Source organism: Dendrobates tinctorius, unplaced genomic scaffold, assembly GCF_039654945.1.
Source record: "Dendrobates tinctorius isolate UK_male_01 unplaced genomic scaffold, ASM3965494v1 ptg000086l, whole genome shotgun sequence".
Lineage (NCBI taxonomy): Eukaryota > Metazoa > Chordata > Amphibia > Anura > Dendrobatidae > Dendrobates > Dendrobates tinctorius.
Genome location: NW_027361754.1, coordinates 56,723,989 through 56,751,203, shown reverse-complemented (window position 1 = coordinate 56,751,203; position 27,215 = coordinate 56,723,989). Strand labels below are relative to the sequence as shown.

The following is a 27,215-nucleotide window of genomic DNA, read 5'->3' as shown; positions in this document are numbered from 1 at the left end:
TATTGGGACTAACTTTTTATAGAATGTCAGAAATCCAGAAGCAGGGGAAAGATTGGGCACAACTACTTAAATGATTCTTCTGGTTAAAAGAAATATTATAAAAGCATGTGAAATATTCACATTTCATTTTGGATTGAGGTCTTTCAAAGGGAATCTGTCACATTGAACCAGTTGCGAAATATGGGGCACTGAGATCAAAATTTTGTAGGGCCACAAAACTTCTACCCCCCCCTCTCAGTCTCACCCTTCTCCATTTTAAACTGGAATAGAAATATTGAACTTTTCAGTGGATGTCTAGAGATTTTCATAAATGCTTTTTTAAACTTTGTGGTGCCTGTCCAATGACCAAGAATATTTTATAATTCCTTTACTATGGCATTAAAGGGTTTTCCCATCTCCAAGATCCTATCACAGTTTGTAGTAGATGTAATAATAACAATATTAACAAATACCTCCAATTAGAAATGTAGTACAGTTCTTCTGATTAGCTATGTCACCTACCACATGTGTGGGGTATTCCAAAGTAGCTTACTTATCCATGGTTACGACCACTCATAGTGACAGTTAGTTAGTTATTAGTGGTTGTAACCATGGATATCTAAGCTACTGCAATGCCCTGCTCATGCGGTAAGAGACATAGCTAATCAGAAGAACTATACTACATTTCTAATTGGAGGTATTTGCTTATATTATTATTACACCTAGTACATACTGAGATAGGATCTTGGAGATGGGAATACACATTTAAGTCCCATAGACTAAAACAATATAGTCAACATCCTTTTGAAATCTGATATTGGTTGCTTTGCAGATGGATTCTTCCTATGGTTGACTTTCCGCAGGTGACCCAGTAGAATGCAACCAAAAAAATAGCACAAATAATATTTTTATCACATCGGTCAAAGAGATATAATCAACTAAGTAACATTAAGGCTTGTTAACTACGTCTCGGAACATCATTAATGTCTTGGGAAAAAAAAAGAGTAAGCTCTAAAGAGCTGGTTAACATTTAACGCAGGACAAAATACACCCAAAAATGTTGTTGGACTTGAGATTTCTAATAACTGGTCAGCTCTGGTTCCCGGTGGATAAAGAAGAGATTGCTGAGGTGTGGTCATAGTTATGATAATTTTATAGTACAGGAACCATGCCAAGGACAAAGAAGAACAAAGGGTACCTGCTGGAAAAGATATTCTGATAATGTGGAGAAGGTGACATGTACTAAGCGAATGTGCTTACATCGGACATCGGCATATAAAGTTCAAGAGATGTTCATATCATTAGCTGCCCAGCTCCATATCCTATATTATGGATTATCCTCACATTATTTAAGCCTTTGCGAGCAGAAAATAATTTAATAGTTTTTCTTTTCCTATTTATGATTTAACTTTTAGGCACCTTTGGACTCCCAACGTTTCAAAATAACCGGGATTTCCTGAGGAGCAACTCTAAAATATGGAAATGCAATGTAGCAAATCTTAGCGAACTTATCCCATACACAGCAGCATAAAAAAATGGAATATTTTCTCATTTATTCACCCATTCTGTTATTTGCTCTGTTACTCTTTGATTTAATTTTTGTGATATGGATACACTTTTACATATACAGGCAGTCCCCAACTTACGAACTTCTGACTTACATAAAACTCATAGTTACGAACGTCAGATATTAAAAAAACACCCTTTATACCTAAGCACTCACCTCTTTGATCTCCCCGCTGCTCATGACCCGCCTTCCTGTCCTCTTCTTTCCACTATCTCGAGCCACATATCCAGACTTTTCACTATAGACCAGGATTTCTGAATGTGTCCATGTCACTGTGCGTCATAACATTGCAAAGTCAATGTCACGATATTAGGATGTGTACTGACATCTAGGGCATGGACTTAACCGGAAATTCTGGCCAATAGCGAAGAGACTTGGGATGCGGCACGCTACGAAACAAAGAAGAGGAAACGAGCTGCCGAATGGCCTAAAAAGTCAGTGATGAGGTGAGTGCTAGTTTGTTTTTTCTTAGTCCTGTTCCAACTTGACTGCAAATTCAGGTTATGTTCTGGATAGCGACTGGAGGTTTATTCATAACCCAAAGTTGTATTCAAGTTGGAACAGGGCCAGGGGACTGCCTGTAGAATTAACGTGTATTTGGTATTCTATTTTGCTTCCTCTTTATTAGATATAGCAGGTTTTTAGTGACAACCTATGGGTTCCCAATGGCGATTCATGAAGGTGTTGAAGAGGATTGACCAACGAGATGTTCAGTCATAGCCTGGGTATATTAGAAGTACAAGGACCATAAGAAAAAGACCGAAAATGGTGCCGTTCTCATCTCCACCAAAGTGCTGGGAAATGAAACCCTAATTATACCATTTATTAAACTTTTATATAAACTCAACTTTTGCTCCTTATAGGTCTCCATACGTACAAAAAAAGTGAGTCATTTTGTTTTAGAATTCGGAATCCAGTCCACACGGCGTTACTGAAGGCAACTTTCAAAGAACAACTGTATGAACGAGAGGGAAATTCATATAAGTCTCTCTTGCACTTGCGGAGTAGGCAAAGTTTTTCCATCAGGGTCTGATGAACCATCTGCGGGGATGACGTATACATTCACATTTTTATCTTCCTCCTTTTTCCTGCCGTACTTCCTGTAGCCAACAATGATCAACATGGCACCGACGTCTAACATCAACTCTGCGATCTCTACCACTGACAGCACTGAAGATCCAAACCAAAAGCTCCACTGGTTTCCCATAGTAGAAAGCAGGTTGTGAATCTATAAAGACAAATTTAAACTGGTTAGTTAGTGGTTGCAATGTTTTTGTTTTTAAAGACTATGCTCAACTTTGCAACCACTGTCCTAAGGAATCTAAAAAATGAAGCGACTTTAAAATTAGTTTGGTTGAAAATATGAAGAAAAAAAAATGATTATATTGCTAATTTGATATGGAAGTTCATAGTAAGTATAACTGCCTCTTCAGGTTGAAGAATACAGACAGATACAGTATTACTACTGTAGAGACATCTAAAATCAAGCTTTATAACTAAGACAGGTTATAATTCCATGCAGCAGATATTCTGAATGGGGATGGCAGAAATCCATGTGATTTGTATTTAAAATCATTCTTTTACATAACTTAACCCCTTAAGCCCCAAGGGTGGTTTGCACGTTCATGACCGGGACAATTTTTACAATTCTGACCATTGTCCCTTTATGAGGTAATAACTCTGAAACGCTTCCATGGACCCCGGTGATTCTGACATTGTTTTCTCGTGACATATTGTACTTCATGTTAGCGGTAAAATTTCATTCATATAACTTGCGTTTATTTGTGAAAAAAATGGAAATTTGGCGAAAATTTTGAAAATTTCGCAATTTTCCAACTTTGAATTTTTATGCCATTAAATCACAGAGATATGGCACACAAAAAACTTGATAAGTAACATTTCCCACATGTTTACTTTACGTCAGCGCAATTTTGGAACCAAAATTTTTTTTGTTAGGAAGTTATAAGGGTTAAAAATTGACCAGCGATTTCTCATTTTTGCAACATCATTTTATTTTTACGGACCACATCACATTTGAAGCCACTTTGAGGGGTCTATATGATAGAAAATACCCAAAAGTGACACCATTCTAAAAACTGCACCCCTTAAGGTGCTCAAAACCACATTCAAGAAGTTTATTAACCCTTTAGGTGCGTCACAGGAATTTTTTGAATATTTTAAAAAAATGAACATTTAACTTTTTTTCACAAAAAAAATACTTCAGGTTCAATTTTTTTATTTTACCAAGGGTAACAGGAGAAATTGGACTGCAAAAGTTATTGTGCAATTTGTCCTGAGTACGCTGATACCTGATATCTGGGGGGGAACCACTGTTTCGGCGCATGGCAGACCTCAGAAGGGAAGGAGCGCCGTTTGACTTTTTCAATGCAAAATTGACTGGAATTCAGATCGGACGCCATGTCGCGTTTGGAGAGCCCCTGATGTACCTAAACAGTGGAAACCCCCCACAAGTGACACCATTTTGGAAACTAGACCCCCCAAGGAACTTATCTAGATATGTGGTGAGAACTTTGAACACACAAGGGCTTCACAGAAGTTTATAACGTACAGCGGTACAATTAAAAAATCATAATTTTTCCACAAAAATGATCTTTTCACCCCCAATTTTTATTTTCCCAAGGGTAACAGGACCCTAAAAGTTATTGTGCAATTTGTCCTGAGTACGATAATACCCCATATGTGGGTGTAAATGACTATTTGGGCGCATGGCAGAGCTTGGAAGGGAAGCAGCGCCATTTGACGTTTTTGGCTGGAATTGAGATCGGACACCATGTCGCGATTGGAAAACCCCTGATGTACCAAAACAGTGGAAATCCCCCACAAATGACACCATTTTGGAAACTAGACCCCCCAAGGAACTTATCTAGATGTGTGGTGAGAACTTTGAACCCCCAAGGGCTTCACAGAAGTTTATAACATACAGCCGTACAATTAAAAAATCATATTTTTTCCACAAAAATGATCTTTTCACCCTCAATTCTTATTTTTCCAAGGGTAACAGGACCCTAAAAGTTATTGCGCAATTTGCCCTGAGTGCGCTGATACCCCACATGTGGGGGTAAACCACTATTTGGGCGCATGAAGCACAACAAGAAAACACAAAATGACAAATTTGCAAAAATACTCTGCAGTAAAAATTTGACAGTAATCAGCAAGTGCTGGATAACAAATACAGGGTATTTAGTCGATATGTTTATTGCAAAAAATGTACACCAAGCTGCTCCACCTCGTCACGGTAACCCTTCACGGAGCAATCCCTATCTAATGTATTCAAAACCTGAACATGTGAACAGTGTCTAAATGGACAGGATACAGACAGGCGCCTCCAAGTATGGGCTCGTGGTGCAAGACAGCTCATTTATGTGCATGTCACACAAGAGAGGGGTGGGGTCTCCCAAACCATGCTGAGCAAGGAAAAAAAAAATTTGGGCGCATGGCAGAGCTCAGAAGGGAAGCAGCGCCATTTGACGTTTTTGGCTGGAATTGAGATCGGACACCATGTCGCGTTTGGAAAGCCCCTGATGTACCAAAACAGTAGAAACCCCCCACAAATGACACCATTTTGGAAACTAGACCCCCCACGGAACTTATCGAGATGTGTGGTGAGCACTTTGAACCCCCCAGTGCTTCACAGAAGTTTATAACGCCGGGCGTGAAAATAAAAAAATCGTATTTTTTCCACAAACATGATCTTTTAGTCCCCATTTTTTTTATTTTCCCAAGGGTAACAGGAGAAATTGGACCCCAAAAGTTGTTGTCCAATTTGTCCTGAGTACGCTGATACCTCATAAGTGGGAGAAAACTACTGTATGGGCACACGTCGGGGCTCAGAAGGGAAGTAGTGATGTTTTGGAATGCAGACTTTGATGGAATGGTCTGTGGGTGTCATGTGCGTTTGGAGAGCCCCTGATGAACCTAAACTATTGAAACTCCCCACAAGTGACCCCATTTTGGGAACTAGACCCCCCCGGAACTTATCTAGATGTGTGGTGAGCACTTTGAACCCCCAAGTGCTTCACAGAAGTTTATAACGCCTGGGCGTGAAAATAAAAAATCATTTTTTTCCACAAAAATTATATTTTTGCCCCCAATATTTTATTTTCCTAAGGGTAACAGGAGAAATTGGACCCCAAAAGTTGTTTTGCAATTTGTCCTGAGTATGCTGATACCCTATATGCGGGGGTAAACACTGTTTGGGCGCATGGCAGAGCTTGGAAGGGATGGAGCACCATTTAACTTTTTCAACGCAGAATTGGCTGGAATTGAGATCAGACGCCATGTTCTATTTGGAGAGCACCTGATGTGCCAAAACAGTGGAAACCCCCAATTCTAACTCCAACCCTAACCCCAACACACCCCTAACCCTAATCTCAGCCCTAACCCTAGCCCTAGCCCCAACCCTAACCCTATTATTTTTCCCTAACTAAGGGGGTGATAACGGGGGGTTTGATTTACTATTTATGGCGGTTTTTATGTTTGGCAGCTGTCACACGCTAAAAGACGCTTTTTATTGTAAAAATAGTTTTTGCATCACCACATATTGAGAGCTATAATTTTTCCATATTTTGACCCACCGAGTCATGTGAGGTCTTATTTTTTGCGGGACGAGTTGACGTTTTTATTGGTATCATGTTCGGGCACGTGACATTTTTTGATCGCTTTTTATTCCGATGTTTGGGACTCAGAATGAACAAAAACCAGCGTTTCATGAATTTCTTTTGGGTGGTGCGTTTACACCGTTCTGCGTGCGGTAAAATTAATAAAGCGGTTTTATTCTTCGGGTCAGTACGGTTACAGCGATACCTCATTTAGGTCTTTTTTTATGTTTTTTCGGTTTTATGCAATGAAAACTATTTTATATAAAAAATAATTATTTTTGCATCGCTTTATTCAGCGAGCTATAACTTTATTTTTTTGCGGATGACGCTGTATTGCGGCTCGTTTTTTGCGGGACAAGCTGACGTTTTCAGCGGTACCATGGATATTTATATGCGTCTTTTTGATTGCGCGTTATTGCACTTTTTGTTCGGCGGTATGATATTAAATCATTATTTTTTGCTTCGTTTTTTATTTTTTAAGGGGTTCGCTAAAGGGGTTAACTAATGGGACAGTTTTATAGGGCGGGTCGTTACGGACGCGGCTATACCAAATATGTGTACTTTTATTGTTTTCTTTTTTTTATTTTCAAAAAATGAATTTATTGGGGAATATTTTTTTTTTTTTTACTAATTTATTTAGCGATTTTTTTTAAATTATTTTCACACTTTTTTAATTTTTTTTTTAACTTTATTACATTGTCCCAGGTGGGACATCACTGTCCTGTGACAGATCGCTGATCTGTCACATCACAGATCTCTGTGACAGATCAGCGATCTGTCACAGGTATAGACGCAGACTTCCTCATGCCTGCGCTTTGCAGGCAGTGAGGAAGTCAGCTCCCTACAGGCCCCCGAGGGTCCCCGTCGCCATCTTGGATCCGGGGGCCTGTAGGGAAAGAACCCCCCGCAGCAGCGCTGCACATTGCGCTGCCGTGGGGGGCTCAGGGAAGCACGGAGGGAGCCCCCTCCCTGCCGATGCTTCCCTTTAACCCCTGGTACACCGCGATCGTGATTCATCGTGGTGTACAAGGGGTTAACGTGTCGGGGGAGGTCCGTGACCGCCCCTGACACATTGTGCCGGGTGTCAGCTGTGATAATCAGCTGACACCCGGCCGCGATCAGCGGCGCTCACCACGTGAGCGCCGCTGATCGCTATGACGTACTATCCAGTCCCTAGGAATTAAGTCCCAGGGCACATGGACGGGATAGTACGTCATATGGGATTAAGGGGTTAAACTGATTTTCCGCTGCAGAACTTTCTACAATGAATCTCCAATATTCTCTGAGTACTTACATTTATTGCAGGCGTTTCATCAAATGACCGAAGACCCAGTTCTTGGAAATATACATTAAGTCTTGCAATATCATTTCTAGGCAGGATGAGAGTAAAAGAATCATTTATTATTCTAGAATCTTATTGGAATATAAATCTATAGAAAGAATCTATTTATCTACAGTCATGGCTGAAATTGTTGGCACCTTTGAAAATGTTCCAGAAAATGAAGTATTTCTTCCAGAAAATTATTGCACTTACATACACATGTTCTATTATACATACCTATGTTTATCTGCTTTGTGTGTTGTCGAACAACACAAAAAAATGAGAAAAATTCAAAATGGACATAATTTCAGACAAAACCCAAAAAATGGGCCAGACAAAATTGTTGACACCCTCAACTTAATATTTGGTTGCACACCCTTTGGAATAAATAACTGCAATCAATCGCTTCCTATATACATCAACAAGCTTCCTGCACCTCACAACTGGTATTTTGCAAACTGCGCCAGGTCTCATATTTGGAGGGCGTCTTCTCCCATCAGCAATTTTAAGATCTTCCACAGATGATGAAAGAGATTTAGATCCGGACTCATTGCTGACACTTCTCCAGCGTTTTGTTTCCATCTATTTCTTGGTTCTTCTTAAATGATATTTGGGGTCATTGTCCTGCTGGAAGACCCATGACCTAGGACACAAACCCAGCTTTCTGACACTGGGTACTACACTGCGGCCCAAAATCCTTTGGTGATCTTCAGATTTCATGATGCCTTGCACACAGCCAAGGCACCCAGTGCCAGACACATCAAAACATCTTTGTTGTAGATACGGTGTTCTTTTCTTTGTAAGCCTCATTCCATTCTCGTAAACAGTAGAATGATGTGCTTTACCAGAAAACTCTATCATGGTGTTATGCTTTCCAAGAGGAATTTTGGCTTACTGTAGTCTATCTTTTTTATGTCTCTGTGTCAGCAGTGGGGTCCTCCTGGGTCTCCTGACATATCATTTCATTCAAATGTCGACGGATAGTTTGCTTTGATATTGATGCTCCCTGAGCCTGCAAGACATCTTGAATTTCTTTGGAACTTGATTGAGGCTGCTTATAAACCATCAAGTCTATCCTGCGTTGCAACCTTTCATCAATTTTTCTCTGCCATTTCTGTCTAGAGAGAAAAGAGCTACAATGCCATGGGTTCTGAAATTTCTTGATTATGCTGCGCACCGCAAAGTGTGGCGCACACACAGACACACAATGCAAAGATTTAGTCAACTTTTTCCCTTTTTATCTGGTTTCAGGTGGGACTTTCATATTGTCCACCACCTGTTACTTGCCACAGGTGAGTTTGAACGAGCATCATATGCTTCAAACAAAGCTGCTTAATCCCTTTTTTTGGAAAGGTGCCAACAATTTTGTCCTGCCCATCTTTGGGGTTTAGTATGCAAAAATGTCCCATATGCCTTTTTTTTCTGTGTTTTTTTTTGTGTGTTGCTCCAATACACATGAAGGAAGTAAACACGTGTATAAAAAAAAGTGTAATTGCAATAATTTTCTGGGAGGAATACTTCCTTTTCTGGAACAATTTCAGGAGTGCCAACACTTTCGGCCTGCCATCCATCCATCCATCCACTGCGTAAACAATATTATCATGTGGCTCATATACTCACTGAATGTTAAATGACTCCAATGCAGCTGGTTTTACCCCTTAGGTGTAATGTGTAAAGGGCCAATGTGGGTGTCAATGGGTAGCCAAGGCAACCCTGGAGCCTAAAGAAGCACTGCAGGTCTGTCATTCTGGTATTCCTACTAAAGGGAATTTGTGAACAAGTCTTGCTATGTAATCTGAGAGCAGTATGATGTAGAGGCAGAGACCCTGATTCCAGCAGTGTCCTTTGCTCGGCTGCTTGATGCAGTTTTGATGTTTTGATAAAATCACTGTTTTCTCTGCTGCCGATGTAGCACTGCTCAGAATGCTGAGTTGTGTAAACCCCACCCACAACACTGATTGGCAGCTTTCTGTGTACACCGTGCATAGGCAAGAAGCTGCTAATCAGTGATGGGGGCGTGGTTACACACAGAAAGAGGACTGGAAGGCACAAGACAACTAGTCCTCTAGTGATAATTTCCCGCTGATTAAACACTGATTTTAAACAACAGCTCACAGCCTAGTAAGAGACGCATAGCTGGAATTAGGATCTTTGCCCCTACATTTTGTTGCGCACAGTTTAAATAGCAAAAACCTGCTGACAGATTCCCTTTAAGCCCTGCCATGAGAAAAAGAAGACAGGACAATACAAAAAACAAGCCCTTGATGGAAAATTAAAAAAGTTATTGGTCTGAAACCATCCATGAGGAGAGGGCTGGAAAAGCGACCAGCCAAAGATTCTCTAGAGCCATGCGTCATGATGATCTGGGTTGGATGAAGAAGAAAAATGAACGACTATAATTAGAGAAGACGATACGTGAGAGTCACTGGATTTACCTGTACAGCAATAAGGTCTGCATAGCTTATATCGTCCTTTATATGGTCACTGTATGATGGTGATATTAGACATAGTACTGTAGTTTTGGTGGAAAATGGTAGTGGTTGCGGTCTGGTGGTTGTATTATTTGTCCCTTATATAGTGTATTATCCTGTATAGACAATTACCATATATCGTATGTTTTCTCTAAGAGATATATTTGATTGATTTGTGTTATTGTTTTTAGGGAGATGGAGCATATATAGACCCAAGCAGCATCAATGAGGCATTTAAGCAATAACTTGGTAGTGGTGGTCCAGGACCCTGGTTCAAAAGTTTTCTGAAATGTCATTCACTTTGAAGGGACAGAAAAAAGCTGCATTTTTCACGGCAAAAATGCAACATGGGTGCAAAGCCTAACACTATTTCTTCCACATATAGTAAAAATGAGTTCTGGAAAAAGACAACGATGGAATTGCTGTTGCTTTTAGTTCCAAAAAAAGTAAAAAAAAAAAAAAAGAATAAAGAGCATAAGTATTTTTAACAACTTGACTGGACAGGCTGATTCGTGGACGAATCTGTGACATTATAGTCCTTTATTATGTGGCGCCCCTGAGGGTTCAGTCGCCACAGAGGTACTGCATCTCATCCAGAGGTGTGGTATCCCACTTCCCAGGTAAGGTGGAGGCACATGACAGTACTCTAACACCTGCACCCAACACACACCCTATAGCAGCAGGGCATCTGGATGTTCCCTATGGGAGGAGGATCTTCACCTTGCCTGGGTGGTAAAGGGTGTTGGGAGGTTGGTGGAGCTAGTAAGTAGAGAGCGGGAGAAGAGAGTGTTAGTCGGAACGTGAGGAGAAAGTGAAAGTAACAGATGTATGCTGAAGCAGCTCCTCGTCAGAGGAGCTGCTGGGAAGGAAAAGACTAAAGGAAGCTCCTTGAAGAGGGAAGGGATCCTAGAGGCACGGTACAGCGACCATACTGTCCATGGGGCACGTTCCACGCCGGCTAAGGTTGGGTGGAGGGATCAGGTCGCAGTATAGGGACTGGCCCTAAAACTAGTGGAGTGGACAACGGACTCAGCTAGATAAACCAGAGGCTCTGAGCATTGCAAGTGCTGCAGCCAAATCCACAAATACATCGATGAAAAGGCAGACACATAGGATCCAGGGACCTAGAGGTTGTTCCCGCCAAGATCCGAGTCTGCTGGCTTGGGACACTGTTTATAAAGGTGCTGGATAGGAGGGAGGAAATCAGCACAGTGAGTCGGCAAGGAAAGGAACACACTGAAGGGAGTTCTGGAAATGTGTTCTCCATCTGCCTGGAAGTTTGCTGGACCCCTCACCTGGAGGACGCAGCATCAAGCGGGCATCGACGGCTCTTGAGAACTGTGAGTAAAGCTTTGGAACTGCACTCAGCTGTGTCTACTGAATTCTTTCTGCAACACCTACTCAGCACTGCTACATCTATCACCACAAAATCCAACATATTTTCCTTCACTACTGCCCTGGGACCAAAATCTCTGCCTGTGGAGAGCTATTCCATCTCTGCTGCATCACTCCATCAGTCCTGGAGGATCTGCACTGCAGTGCTGGTTACCTCTGACCAGAAACCACAGGTGGTGTCATGAACACTTTATTACAAACTCTTTATTATCCCTTGTAAATATTCTCCTTTCATTGGATGCCCAGGGCCACAGACCGGGTCACTGCCACTGTGACACATCCCCTTTAAGACACCGGCCCGGTACCAAGTAACCCACGGCCCTAGGGGGCGCTCCATTTATATTTCCATGAGTGTAACGGTAACTATGTAAGTAGAAATATTGGGAATATTACACTTTACCTTCTACTGGTTCTGTTATAGCCCGACTTCAGGGATAATAACCCTGTGACCCAATCCTGAAACAAGAGACAGATTTATGTGACATATACTACAGATATCGAGCCAGGATAGAAGGTGCTCTATTACATACATAATATATCATCATTGCATATCATGGAGATCTCTGCACTCAGTTCCTCCTTTGAGAGGATAGTGATGTCATTATAGCAGGTCCTCTGCTTCCCTAAACTTTTCCAAAAATTGTTAAAAGCATTGGAAATAAGAAAACAAATAACATTTCCCCCTTTAAATTGGTGTACTCACCTTAGATACAGACGTCGGCCATTTAGCAGAGCCTGCTGAGAGCTGATACATCGTTTCACTGTAAAAGTATAAAACGTATATTTTCTCATGTATTCACATAACAATTACGCCATTATTAATTTGAGCTCTTGTTCAGCAAATGGTGGGGGAAATTAATTTTTTTTATAAGGCAGAATAACACATGCAGGGTTAGGTGGTAGTAAAAAAGTCACTCCATGAGGATGCTCCTGCGAAGCGCATGGTGAAGTGAGGGACGGCGGCAGCATTTCCACCATGAACCTGGGTCAGTACATTCTTCCATCACTTCTTTCTCAGAATCTACACAGGTTTTCACTGATGCTTTTTCTTGCAATGACTGGCACATGTACTTGTTTTATTTACTCCTTACAACTCCTGTTATAATTTTTGCATATATTTTTCAGTGCACTTGCACTTTATATATACATTGATGATACTTGATTATGCATGGTTCATGGTGTTTATGTTCCTTCAACTCTCTTTTTCACCTTGTTTTTATTTTTGTCTTGTATATGTTTTTTTATCTTGTTCTTTTTGTTTTGTCACTTAGTGTTCTAACAATAAAGTATCTGGTTAATATTTTCTGCTTACTCTTTGGTTATTCAAAGCAGTCCCTGTAGGTTTCAATGCATTAAAAAAGAATGGAAATATAAAGCAATGACTTAAGGAAGGCCTCATATACATTAGATAGCGTTTGGCTGATCGTTCAGTTTTCTTCCCTGTCTATCCCATACACAGGAATGCTCAGCTGCATGCTCCTGGGGTCTCTAGCAGAAAGTCATTGCCAGACTCTTATCACCCGGAGTTCAAAAGGATTGGCCGGCAGAAATACAAATCTTCTCTTTCCTTCTCGGGGGAGAGTGGGGAGGCCCCTATACATATTAAACTGTACTCCGATCCCACCGATATTGGTAGTTCAGCAGCTGACTCTAATCTAATGGTGAGATGTGGTGAGTGCTCCTTCAATGGAGGTCTTCAGAGGCTGGACAGACATCTGTCTGAGATGGTTTAGTGACTCCTGCACTGAGCAGGGGTTTGGACACAATGACCCTGGAGGTCCCTTCCAACTCTAACATCCTAGGATTCTATGATACTCATGTGTATGGGAGTATTTATATTCTTCCTCCATGCTCTGTTTTTTTTTTTTTTAATGGGGAGATGGTTGTAAGCTGCTGCCATGCACCTCCGGCGGCAAGTTATTTCCTGGGAGAACAAAAGGATCAAATGCTAAAATTCAGCATGACCAATCCTTCTATTTCCCGGACATCATCTGCCAGGCGAGTGTTGGGAGGCTGCCATACACATCAGATGATTGACTGTTATTGCTGAAATTGACAGCTTCTTCTGACTTCACTAATGTGCATGGGACCAGAAGATGTTATCAATTGGGTGCATGAGCCAAGATGCCACCAATGACTTCTGTCCCCTCTCAGCAGGGAGCCCATATGGCTTCTGCTGAATTTACTGCGGTGAAGTTGTCGGAAGCTAGAGGTTGGTTTTCTGGAAATGTAAAGCTTCAAGTCAATTGTTGCAAAATCTATCGGTTATCTATATATTGAAAGACAAAAGGTGGGAATCAATGTGCAAGTGATGCTCATAGCATTGTGTATGGTCACATACAACATCTCATGTTGTCAGACTGGTTATATATGTTCTCCTCGGTCATACGCCTGGTGCATAGAGTCATAAAGAGATCCAATAATATTACCTGCACTGCTTTGGGCAATTCTTGGAACAGACGAGCCTGTGATCTAACAGCTTATCGTACAGCCGATAGAAGCAGTGACCTGAAATGAAGAATGTTATGAGAACAGAATATGTGGTCCAGGCCTGTCCAGACTGTAGTCTAAAATCAGAAACCCCAGTTCTGTAGGAAGTCTGAACTCTGCCTCCTATTTCATCATAGTTTGGCGCAAATCCACTGTGACACGCGCCTCCATGCACTTCACCAAAAATGCTATCCAGGTGTAAAAATAGGGGACCTTTAATGAATTTGATTGATGGACATAGACACGCTCCATCCCAGATCCTTCCCAGCTTCACCCATTTTTCCAGGGCTGCTTCAAGCCATCATAAAAATGCCAGAAGTTAATATTTTTTTGCTGGCATCAAAGCTTTGAGGATTTGACCCCACAATGTTGACTTCTGTCATAGCAAAAATAGAAGGTTTCCAAGCTTCAAGCAATAAAAAGGTGTACTTTAGTCTAAAACATTTATCGTCACCTAGAATGGTCAAGCTCCATTCTACTCTACCATGCTGCTGTCTATGTTTTTTTTCTAAATCTTAATTTTGGCTGGTGTACAGAAGTATTTCCCAGTGTACACCCCAATACAAACCTCGGGCAAACAGAAGCATAGGCCATTAACTCCAATTGTAAAAAAGAATGTACATGGTGCGGTCTAAGTTTACTTGCTGTGTCCATCATGTTGTCTCAAGTGCCGAAGTATAAATTCCAACTTGGTCGTCTATGGGCACATTTTAGGTATATGTTCCAGAATACTTACAACACATACAACCAATATAGCCAAAAACTAGATGTAATAAAGGTCTAAATATTATAAAAAGCATGATCCAGACTATGCACACCCTTATATTCACTACTAAATGGATGCAAACTACACTTAATTCCATCACTACTTACCCCATCCAGGATGCTTGTTGTAATCACAATATTCCACCCCAGGACGCAACGGATAAAAATAATACCCACATCCACAAGTCTCCATCATTTTGTGCTGGAAGCAGGACTGTAGACAAGTCTATAGCATAGGAAAGAATTAATATTATAATTTATATTGTATCGAACCACCATAACCCCTGGTCTCTCTCCATAAAGAGAATAAATTCTCGTCAGTCCCCTTCCCCTGTATGGCTCTCTGTCACGCTGGTAACTTGAACACCTTCTCAATGCCATCTTACTCACTGCGCTCACCGCTTTGCTCCTCTCAGCTTCAGGCCATCTGGTTGAACTGCCTCTTGCAGCACTCCCAGCACTGCTGCATCCTCATGTGGCTGGAGAGTCTACACCTGGCTATAGGGAAGCACGGCCAGACTCTGCAAGAATTTAACCTGCTGTGTCTTACAGAGTTAAGATTCCCTGGCCTATGAGGGGATATATTACACAGTGTCCTTCTCCACACCTTGCCTGAACTTAAGTTCCTAGTTTTCAGTTTGTCTCTAGTAATCCGTCTAGGTATATGTTTCTTTTGACTCTCCTGTTACTGACCCAGCTTGTTTCCTCATTTTGTCTGACCTCTCTGCTCCTGACTCCGGCTTTGTATTTTGAACTTGTGCTGCACACCTTGTCCTTGGACTGTCTGACCATGTCTCTGTCTTTGCCCTCAGCACACTTCGTTTTGTGCCTCTGATCCTTTCATTAGCTGCTGCAGGCCCGGGGATTCCCCTGAAGTGGCACCTGGTGACTACCCAAATGTCCCAAGCCTATCCTCACCATTTGAGGCTCTAGTGAAGACCAGGTAGTAAATTAGTTTCGTCCCCACAGGGTAAGCCCCAGCCAGTGGCTTAGTGGGTCCCCACCCACTGTCGTCACACTCTCAAACTAGGATCAGTTTCATTGGAAGTCAAAGGATTATCATTGAGATTCTGGAGTGCGGAAACTGTTGGAATATACAACAGCTGCAGGCTTATGCGGTGGATGGACTGTGTTTATCAGAAAGCAGATGGCACTGTGTTAACAGTTATAGTTTGTTAATACTGTATTGCATGACCTCTCTGGTTTGTTTGTGTTCTTCCTTCTTATCCTCCATGTTGATGATGTAGTTAATGGCTGCTCTCTTTTTTCAAATAAAACTGGTCATTCTCCCATAATGTCCCTGTACTTATGACTCTGCTCAAAGTTGAAATCTATAGTATTTGGTACCTGAATAATTTTTGACCTACAAATAGCCTAGAATTACCTGTTGTGTATAGGATGAATTGTACAGAAGTTCGAAGTCTAAGTTGCTCCCATCTGAGATACATTCACTATACGGAGATCCCAAGCGAGTGATCTCATCCTGTGACAAATTACACAAATTAATTATAATTACTGTTGCATTCATTGTATAAAATAAAATAACATAAATTATTTTTCAGATTTGCACTATAAGGATGGGTAGTACAGAGGCCATGGTTTTTCAATAAAGTCGTGTATAATATAAACTTTGCTTAATTTATTAAATGTAATTTTAATGCACATTGTCATTGATGTCCGTGGAAAAAACAAAAAACAAAACAAAAAAATCAAATGTGTAAGTCAGGAGTGGACACTAAAAGAAAAGTGCCCATGGGCAAGAATAGTACAGTGTATTATATCTCATTATCGCCTCATACCCCTGATGAAGCTAGTTAGGTGAAACATGTTGGGGAGGATATGAGCAAATCTCTCTTTTAATTAGCAAATGCGATTCTGTGACTGACCTACAGTGCTATATAATCTAGTGATGGATTAGAACTAGACGTATTACTTTACTGGGAAGGATTCAAAGGGTTAACATTTAACAATACAGAGAGTACTTATCCCCAAAAAAAGATTTTCATAATCAATTTGTGGTTTTAAATTTAGGAAATAAGATATTCCTTTTACTTTTTTTTGGACAGAATAAAAGTAAAGTTTTAACTCACATTCTTTAGTATAGGGATTTTTTGCTTTCAGTTCACTGTACTGCACTTCCTCCGGCATCAGTAACCAGAGTGCACAGAAGCACCCACGGGCTTATCCTGAATGTGGGTCACCAATTAAAAAAAAATCCTACATAAACTTGGTTCAAGTACTAACCTGTCTAATACTGATAGAAGTCTCGGTCCCCGGCCATATATCAAATCCTTCATGCTCTGCCAATGGCGATTGGTTAGGGTTGTGAATCATGACCTTCGCACCTGCTGCACTTGACAGAATGGGCATATTATCATTCTGGTCCGTTTTTAGCGTCAAGGTCAGTCCTACAGAAAAAAAACAACTCTATAGGTTTTGCATAATAAAGCTTGCCATGCCTGTAATGTAACGAGAATTTTTCACATCGGAAAGATGACTGGTCAATATCTGTACTAGCAATACTAATGAGGTGTGTGCCAATTTATGACCGTTCTGAGCTTATACTATAGGTCTAAAAGTCCTGGAAACTCTGAGCGATGGGAGTTAGCAAAATGGTGATGTGGTTAGGTCACCATTTTTTTGGCATCTATAGATAATTCACTTCCACAATCGTAATATGGCATTATTATATAGCTTCTCTGCCTGTACATATGCCATCAGTATCAGCCTGGTCTTTCTTGGGTCCACCCTAAATCTATAAATCATTATCGTCTCATACCCCTGATGAAGCCAGTTAGGCGAAACATGTTGGGGAGGATATGAGCAAATCTCTGCATGTAATCTAAGTCTGGACACATAAGGTCTAGTAAGTTGTATGTGAATCATCCCATAAGAAATAGACCCCGATGGCAATGATTTGCCCCAAAGTCACCTCCAGATTTGGTGCTTTTCTGCTGGACCTTTTGAGGTCTATTATTGAGTATGTGCTAAGAGAATGATCCTCTAGTATTCAGGTACTCCAATCCTGTCATTATGTCCATGTAGACTCTGTAGCAACACATACCAGACATCTTGCCAGGCTTGATCGCTGATAAGGTTTTGCTGTCATTCATGTTTTCTCCATTAATAGTAATGCAAGAGCCATAGGTTGGGTGGTGAAAATGAGAGTAATTACTATGGGGGAAAAAAGAGATACGGTAATATATTGACAAAAAGTGATTGTATGGCACAAGACACTTTTTATAGGGGTGGTAACTATACACATTTATTTTATCTATTTTACTAATTTAAATAACGGCAACCTATATTATGGTCACACAAGTTATAAAAGTGTCGCTGTAGATATCACACATTAGTCACTGCAAATACATTTTATGCAGCCTCTTTAAAGGGAATCTGTCACCATTTTTTTGCTATGTAATCTAAGAGCAGCATGATGTAGGGACAGAGACCCTGCTTCCAGCGATGTATCACTTACTGGGCTGCTTGCTGCCGTTTTAATAGAATCACTGCAGATCTGGTAGTTCTCCGAATTCTCAGCTCTATATAACCCCGCTCATAGAGAAAGCTGCCAATCAGTGATATGAGCAGGGCTATACAGAGCAGGAAGACTACATGGCACGAGACAACTAGATCTGTTGTGATAATCTCCTGATGATAAAACAGTGATTTTATTGAAATGACAACACGCAGCCCAGTGAGTAATGCATCGCTGGAATCAGGGTCTCTGCCCCTATATCAGATTACATAGCAAAAAGCTGCTGACAGAATCCCTTTAAAACCATTATTTCCCTAAATACTAAAATGATGTTCACAGGTGTAAATTCAGCTTAAAGGACTACTATCTTCTGTTACTAAAATGTGGATAATATGACCTTTAGGACCTCGACCGTTCTTGAAAACAAAGGAATCAAAGCAATGGATGGCCAGGTGCTCCGCCATCATTACCATCCTCATTATGAAGATAGTTTTGGTTCCTGGTATTTGGTGCAGACCCCTAACAATCATAATGCGACTACATATATTAGTGATGCCTCATAACTTTCTATGGTGGGAAAGAAAACCCTTTTTAATATTGATTGTCCCCATCACTACCAACATATATTAAACCAAGCATTACTCCACGCTTGCGTCATCACAATCACTCTCGCCATGATGCCTCTTTTCAGACAGAAATGTGAGTTGAAACCGATCTTGGGCATTAATATGCATCCAGAACAAATGAATGAATGAAATGTACACACACAAACATTTTCCTTTATCATATTCAGAGAAATGATGCTGAGACTTCTAGTCTATAAAGAGATCCGTGCTGCTATAAAGTTTCCTCACTCGCTTCTCACGGACAGGACAATAAAAGTTCTCCTTTTTTCTTATGGGGCATGCACACGGCTCACGTTCCCGCACAGACGAGCTTTCATGTATCATAAACCCTTGGCATATATCCTGCGTGTGGGAATAAACGTGGACTGTGAACATAGGTAGCACTGATCTATGTGTTTTATTGTTATACTTGTTATTTATTCTGAGATTTTCGTTCCAACGTCCCCAGGTGCATTGGGGAGTCTGTCAACAGCTAACCAGTGATTTCAGTGGCTCTGATCAGGGCTCTCCGTCTACTCTGCCAGAGCTGCTGAGCTCGCTTATTGGCTGCTGTGCTGTCAACGTGACATCAGTGCCGTAGCCAATGCCACACACAAAGAGCAGTTGAAAAGACTCATCAGTGAACCCGGGGATGGTGATTACAGCAGGGCTTGTTTTTTTGTTTTTTTTAATACAAAACTAAGTCCAGGGATGATGATTAGCTGAAAGGGGAGAATTTTTGCCAAGTTTAGAAATGGTCTTGTATCAACCGCTAGGATCTTCATAGATCCCAAAAATGGGGCTCTAAAGAGCCCCATCCGAATCGAGCAAGGATCGAATATGTGCTCCTCTGCTCCGTTTATTCTAAGGAGCTGTATGCTCAGCTTTTTCTAGCGGTCCCAAAGAGAATGAATGGAGGCGACATGTGCATGGTCGACCTCCACACCAATCAGTTGTTGCTCTCGGGTCAAATCCCCAAGAATTGAGAAGTCATTCCCTGTCCTTCAAAAGTTGCCACAAACTCTTTCCAGTGTTCCCCAGCAATAAGCCAGTGCCCCACAATCAGCTCATCCCTGAGAAGAGTGACCAGCTAGTGTTCATTTCTCCTGTCAGGATAGCCGGATGATGAGTGTCATGATTAATGTTTTACCCTCGCTATAAGAGCTAGTTTCTTTTTATTTTTAGTACCTACTAATATAAAATTAATAATTGTAATTTTCCTTAAAGTCATTGCCCCATGTGAACATATGTCTAAATAGGTTATAAAATCTTGGCTGAATAATGCCTTAATATACTGACCAGAGCTCCCTTTTTTGATACAGATCTACAAAATCACCCATTATACCCATAAGGATACATAACATTTTTTCACTTCTTTCAGCCACCAGTAGAGGGAGCTAGGAGCTTATTGCACACTGTTTATACTGCACATTGTTTATAACACAGTATGCCTTGTCTCCCAAGTTCCCTCTATTGGTGACATTTTAACTCTGACTCCGATTCATCATTTACTATTTATTGAAAACACATTTTTCTTCTTTTGGTATTCAGTGATGTTTTTTGCACCATATCCTTCAAAACACGATTCAAGAATTTGGTGCAAAATCTAAAATGCTCTTTATTTTTCCCTTTAAACCATTTTTTTTCCGAGTTTTTAGCTGAAGAAAGTTGTAAATGCTTAAAATCATGCACATTAGTCTTCCACTGCGCCAAAATAAAATTAAAATTATATTACATCTACTAATTAATCTTTCCCATAAGAACACCGTAATCTTTATATACAAGTATGTTGGGAACAAACCTAGTGCACATGACTCCATTAAAGTCACAGGTCAAAATAAACTTCAGCAGCAACTTATCTGGTATTTCAAGGACCAAAGGGATTTTAGACATAATGTTCATAAAATGGAACTTGTACCACTCGTGAAACGCATCCACTGCCGACCAGAAGGAACGGTTGTAGCAATCTTTGCCAGCAGAGTCGCACTGTAAAAGGAGAGCAGACAGGTTATATAGCACGCAGATTATCTCAGTGCTGAGATAGGAAATGGTCTATGGAGAATTATAACTGCCATTTAAGGAGAACTTGCAGCAGAATGTCTGTATCTGCCTATAGCTGCTCCCTTTTCCATAGAATTTTAAAAGCACCAACTATCAGCTCCTATTGAGCATGGAGGTGGAAAAGCTACAGGCAGAACCAGGTATCCTGTTGCAAGTTCTCCTGAAATAAAGTTCTATGGAGAACTGTAACTGTTATGAGCACCAACTGAATGCCTGTGGCCACCCGGCACCTTCCTCCAGCAGCAGCGATTCAGCACAGTGATGGCCAGGGAGCTGGTGCGAAGGGGAGCAGTTAGTCACTAATTCCACTCACCCCTCTCTTTGCCTGCACCCCATCTGGTGTTACCTACCCACACTCAATTGTATTTGCATTTGTCATCAAAGCCATTGATAGTGCATGAATACAGCACCAGAACCACCATCAGCACAGGAATTTCACACCAGAACCACCATCAGTACATGAATACCCAACCAGAACCACTATTTGTTCAATATGGCACCAGAATCACCAATAGTTTTGTTGAAAACTGTATTTGTCACATGACAGAGGCAAAAACCATCAGGCGTATGGTCATTAGAGCTAGTTTTCTGACCCATTGGAGGAGGAGTGTGTTAGGGGTTCTATTACCTTAGTCTCTGACACATTCCTTTCCTTGGGGGCTGAGGGCTCATCGATTTAGTATGGGATGGGTGCCACTGGCTTCATCTACCTAGGGCACCCCAATAACTTTTCCTGGCCCTGGCTAGCAGCATGTGAGAGTGCACAGTTTGGACCAGTGCCACAACCATGCCACTGGACCCAACTGTCAATCTTCAGGAGCTCAAAACCCCGCAGCAAGAGGAAGTCGGAAGGAAGAGGAGCAGTGCAGCCTTTAGAAAGAAGACAAGCATAACCCTTCAAAGTTAGGATCACATCTGCAGCAGAGGCTCTGCTTAAAGACTCCACCTCAAATTTTAACATATCTATTAAAAAATAGCGGCGCATGTAATTCTAATTTTTTTTTCAGGAAAATGATGGACACAATGATGTAGCCCCTACTGACCCCATTACATCAATGGCATCCCTAAGGTACCGTTGAGGTCCATCAAACGATGTAAGCTGTGACAACCGGGAAGGTAACGTCCGAGAGTGGACCCTCTGGATCGCGGCACTGGAGCTCCCGGGGGCGAGCGCGCCAGGTGGTGCCGACCCCTATACAGGGACCGTTAGGGGCAGACCCTCGGAAGACAGATACCGCGACTGCTAGAACCAAGAGGGGCGGCTCAAGGGACAAGAGAGGAGCTGGCGGAGTTTTGGACTGAATGCAGGGTACCGGACAGAGAATGGAGTCCCGGGCCGAGGCACGGAGTACAGGACGGAGGTACAGAATACAGGACGGAGGTACCGAGTACAGGACTGAGGTACCGAATACAGGACTGAGGTACGGAGTACAGGACTGAGGTATGGAGTACAGGACTGAGGTATGGAGTACTGAGGCACGGAGTACAGGACAAAGGTGCAGAGTACAGGACTGAGGTACGGAGTAATGGACTGAGGTACGGAGTACAGGACAGAGGTACGGAGTACAGGACAGAGGTACGGAGTACTGGACAGAGGTACGGAGTACTGGACTGAGGTACGGAGTACTGGACTGAGGTACGGAGTACAGGACTGAGGTATGGAGTACAGGACTGAGGTACGGAGTACAGGACAGAGGTAGAGTTGCAGGGAGAGCCCCTACAACTTGGCCAGAATACCGCAGGAAAAGCACACGATAATCAGGCGTCTCCTCCATCTTGGAGACGCCTGATATAGCATGTGCAGCGGTCTGATTGGTGGCCAGAGCTCTGAGCGGGCGATGCAGGGTTAAGGAACCCGCAGAGCCCGCGCCCTAGAGCGAGCGCATGTGGCCCGCAGGCGCCGGGGGGACGGAAGTGAGGAGGAGGCAGCCATAGTGCGGCGAGGCAAGGACGGGTGAGTATCGGCAGCGGCGGACCCCGCCGCTGCTGGAACGGCGGCGGCTACCGCCGCAGCCGTGACGTGAGCAAGATGAAGTACACAATTATGGAACATATAGTCAATGGAATCTTTAAGGTGACGTTGAGATCCTTCAAATGACAGATCAGAGATTTTAGGTGTTTGGTTCTGGATAACCGGAAACATTTTGTGTATTTATGAACTGAGCCCAATATAGGTCTCAGGTCTGATATTAGAGATAAACTGCTCTGTGTTTCCAAAGACAACCAGAAAAGTGCTACAGAAACAGTAAAATGATGGCTTTCGTAATTTACTCAACATTCAGCACAGCTCAGCTTATTCAAGTTACATTGTCTGAGTCGTCACTGGCAATAATAATAAGGAGCAGATATAACATGGTCTCTTACCAGCTTAAATCCCACTTTTTGCCACCTTCCTGTAGCATTTTCTCTCACACCTTCTATATTGATTTGTTCCAGAGTTATCCTTGTGTCTAAATGAAAACTGCCATTGTCTTTAATATCTGTATTATTCATGATGTCTTGAAGATTAACAATATCCGAGTCCTTGTGTAAATGCAGGGAAGCATTGTAACCGTACAACGTGCTCAGTGTTTCCTCAGCCATACGATCCAGCTGGTTCAGATACTCATTAACTTGGCCAAACCTGGAAAAAGACATCATACAACTGTTCAGAGACAAGCATGCCATAATGCTTCAATTTATCAAAATTTGTACAGATATGGTGGCCCCTGAGAGCAGAAGGTACCGAACACGGCACTGCTGAGGCTGTCCACCAACACCTGACAGGTCCCCATGTCCTCCAAACCACCAACCTTTGTAAATTCTTTTCTAAACACCCTACCTTACAGTCCCTGTATACTGCCTGACACATTAACAGATTTTTCTTTTTAAAGTATCTTTAACCGCTTTACCCCCCAAACCTGTTTTCACCTTCATGACCAGGCCAAATTTTACTATTCTGACCAGTGGCACGTTATGTGGTAATAACTTTGGAATGCTTCAATGGATCCCACTGATTCTGAGATAGTTTTTTGTGACGTATTGTACTTCTTGATAGTGGTAAAATGTCTTTTTTCATAAAAATGTTTAGACGAAATTTTTTATTTTCAGATGGTTGATCATCAGAAAGTCTCAGATTAAAATAGTTGTCAGGTTTAAAAAAAAAATTTGCAAAATTGTATTAAGGTATTCTTAAAAGGAATCTCATCACATTTGACCTATCTACACTATTAATATGGGCATACAGGTTATAGACTGCTGGAAACAATCTTACTTGTGTGTCTCATATCAGATTTTTTGTTGTTGAGAAATCATTTTTTATCACTTTATATAAATGATCTATTCCAGGCTCTGGGGCGGATGCTGTCTGGAAGATTACTCTGCCTCCAGAGCTTATTTTACATGAAGGAGAGTTACCAATGTGATGTGTTATGGTTACCAGTGTTACCAATATGATGTGTAATGGTTATCAATGTTACCAGTGTGATGTGCAATGGTTACCAGTGTTACCATTGTGATGTGTTGCTAGTGTTACCAGTGTGACGTGTAATGGTTACCGGTGTGATGATTACCAGTGTAATTTATGATGGCAGCTCTCTGCTCTCCTGAACTCACTGCAGAGCTCTGTGTGATTATATCTGACACATCTGCAGGTTCCTCTCAGCTTCAGCTTCCACTCACCGGCAGACAGGGTTGCAATAATATTGCTATACAGCAGAAAGAGCTCAGAGAAGCAAAAAATGTGTTTGCAAAAAGACAAATGTAATTTCTCCTGTTCTGTTAGTTACTTGTCTCACACTGGTACCTGTCCTTCATGTAAACTAAGCTCTGGAGGCAGAGTAACATTCCTGGCATTGTTCACCCTAGAGCCTGGAAGAGATCTTTTATGTAAAGTAATAAAAGATGATTTCTCAGCAACCAGGCATCTGATATGAGACATTCAGTGAGGACTTTTTTTTTTCAACAGTCTAAACCTGTATGCCCATAATAATAGATTAGATAGGTTAAATGTGGTGACAGATTCCCTTTAAATAATATAGGGGCCCCCCTATATAAGAACCTTATTCATTACCCAGAAGCGCAAAAGTGTGAAAAAGGACATTGATTTAACTAAGTATCATCCAATGCTTGATTATCCCTGCCACATTCATCCGTGCATTAATGTGGATCCCTGGTGGTCCTAACAATAAGACAACCTATGGCCAGCCTATTTTCATGGGACCCTTGTAACAAAATACTTAAGAATTAGCATTCTCTTTAAGAACAGTCACAGCGCAGCCTTCGGAATTAGAGCCCATGGGCAACCACAGTCTTCCAAAGGCCGACAGAGGCTTGTCATGACAATTGCAGTTTATGCAGAATTGAAATGGACCCCCTAAGATCCCACTGTGGCCCCCTCTGCAGTATGTAATGTATGTATTAAGATGACTTCGTAGACATATTACTAGCTGCACGCATATATTGATGTGACCCATGTTAGTATATTTAGTTCAGTTTACACTAGGATTTTAAGGATTTGTTCCTATGGTTCTCTCTCCAAAATTTGTGTTGTCCCAAGTTTAACACATGAGGTTTATATTTTATGTCCAATCTCCTAATCTGCCACTCTATCATACCGATAATTTGTAGAAATAGTGACTTAAATACCTGTAAGGGTTAAGATTGCAAACGGTGACGGAGGGAAAGATGTTTTTTCTTGTTTGTAGTAGAATGGCTAAACTAGTCGGATAGGACCAATACTGACGGAAAGTCTCTCCAAACTGCCAGTACATCATCCCGAAGGAGCAACAGAAAAGGACGAGCCAAAAGCCGGTCTTCATTTTATTTCTCCTGGAGCAGTTCAGTCGGATGGTTCCATGGATAGTGGTGTTATCGCAGAAGAACTCAAATAGGTCTGTGAAGGATTCATAAAAGTCAAGCCAGCCTTCTTCAGATTTTTCTGCCTCTGTAGACTCCATGTTGAAAGACACTGGCATAAAGAAGATAAAGACATAATTTATCCCCATCCTCGTTATGTTTGTAGAAATTATTATAATATTGCATTATTTTAACATGGTAATGCTTAAGACACTGCCATTATTACCTCTTCCGGACGAGCAATCCACAGTCTGACTGCTCTAACTGTAAAGAACCCTTTCCTGTTTAGATGCCAGAATTGCCTTTACTCCACGAGTAATGATTGCCCCCTGGTCCTTGGAAGGAATAAATCATGCGCCCTTCTTTGTACTGACCACACATGTATTCTTACATGTAAATGAAATCTCCTCTAAGTCGTCTTTTTTTCTAGGGTAAACAAACCCAACTTTTCTAACCTCTTATTCTAGGAAAGACCTTCCATCCCATGTAATAGCATAGTTGCTGCCTATGGACTGACTCTTACTTTCCAATACATTTTTTGAAATATGGATTCTAAAATAGGATCCCATATTTATTTTGTGGCCTTATAAGTAATTTATAGAGGGGAAATAAAATTACACGGTGATCACAGGATTTTCATCTTTCTTTTTATACACCTTAAAATTGTATTAGCTTTTGCAGCTGCTACTTGACATTGAGCACTGCTGCTTAACTTGTAACCAGAATACCCAAGTTCTTCTGTTCTAGAATCCCGAGCATATTTCCAAGTAATGTATATGCATCAATATGATTATTGCAGCTGCAGAGCATTATTAATAAGAAACAAAGACTTTTACATAAATGTGGAAATATTTTCATCTAATTCATAAATATAATGAGAAAATCAACAAATGTAACCATTTAAAAAAATAAATAAATAATTGACTATCGACAGATCTAAACAGTCAGCTATCAAATTATCTGACATTAAATGTATTTGTTGGAAAAAGTATGTGAACCCTCCAGAATGATCAATTTGGTTAAATGTCAAAAGTTGATCTAGTTTCGAATCATTTATCTATACCCATCTATGTATCTGTATGTCTGTATGTACTGTAGTATGTGTATACTTCACATGTACACATATAGACCCATCTATGTATCTATCTGTATGTACTGTAGTATGTGTATACTTCACATGTACACATATAGGTATATATATACACAGAGGGTAAAATAAGTATTTAACACTTCACCAATTTTCGAAGTAAATATATTTCTAAGGCTGTGTGCCCATGTTGCGTTAGCGTTTCCACAGTGTTTGTGCCGGCTCAGACGCTGCAGAAACGCTTAAAAGAAGCTTCAAATTAAATAGCATGCGTTTTTGGCTTTTTGTGCCAATGCATGCGTTTTCAAACGCTCAGGAATCGCTTAGCGGTTAAAAACGCAGCATGCTCATTAATTTCCGCATTGCTGAACGTTTTTAGCCTTTGCCAATGTTCCCAGAAAACGAGCAGAAAAAAATGCATCAAAAAGGCGTGTCTTTTGTGCAAAAAACGTGCAAGGGGAAGGGGATCAGTTTCCTGAGCGTTTAAAAATGCTAGCGTGCGCACATAGTCTAAAGGTGTTATTGACGTGAAATTCTCAAC

At 41.2% G+C, this 27,215-nt stretch overlaps 1 protein-coding gene across 2 annotated transcripts; it reads right to left on the bottom strand.

Annotated features, from left to right (window-relative positions):
* Positions 1-1,114: 1,114 nt before the first annotated feature.
* Positions 1,115-25,695, bottom strand: SCNN1D (sodium channel epithelial 1 subunit delta). Of its 2 annotated transcripts, none has more exons than XM_073585427.1 (12): positions 25,378-25,695; positions 23,116-23,374; positions 20,492-20,676; positions 17,672-17,781; positions 16,852-17,015; positions 15,992-16,090; positions 14,716-14,833; positions 13,782-13,860; positions 12,056-12,113; positions 11,753-11,808; positions 7,460-7,535; positions 1,115-2,774 (listed from the first exon to the last, which is right to left on the bottom strand). In XM_073585427.1, exons 1-12 carry the CDS (start codon positions 25,686-25,688, stop codon positions 2,523-2,525), a joined length of 1,767 nt encoding a protein of 588 aa, XP_073441528.1. In that variant the 5' UTR covers positions 25,689-25,695; the 3' UTR covers positions 1,115-2,522. The 2 variants fall into 2 exon arrangements, with proteins under 2 accessions (XP_073441528.1, XP_073441529.1); XM_073585428.1 differs by having other exon boundaries at positions 20,609-20,676.
* Positions 25,696-27,215: the final 1,520 nt, after the last annotated feature.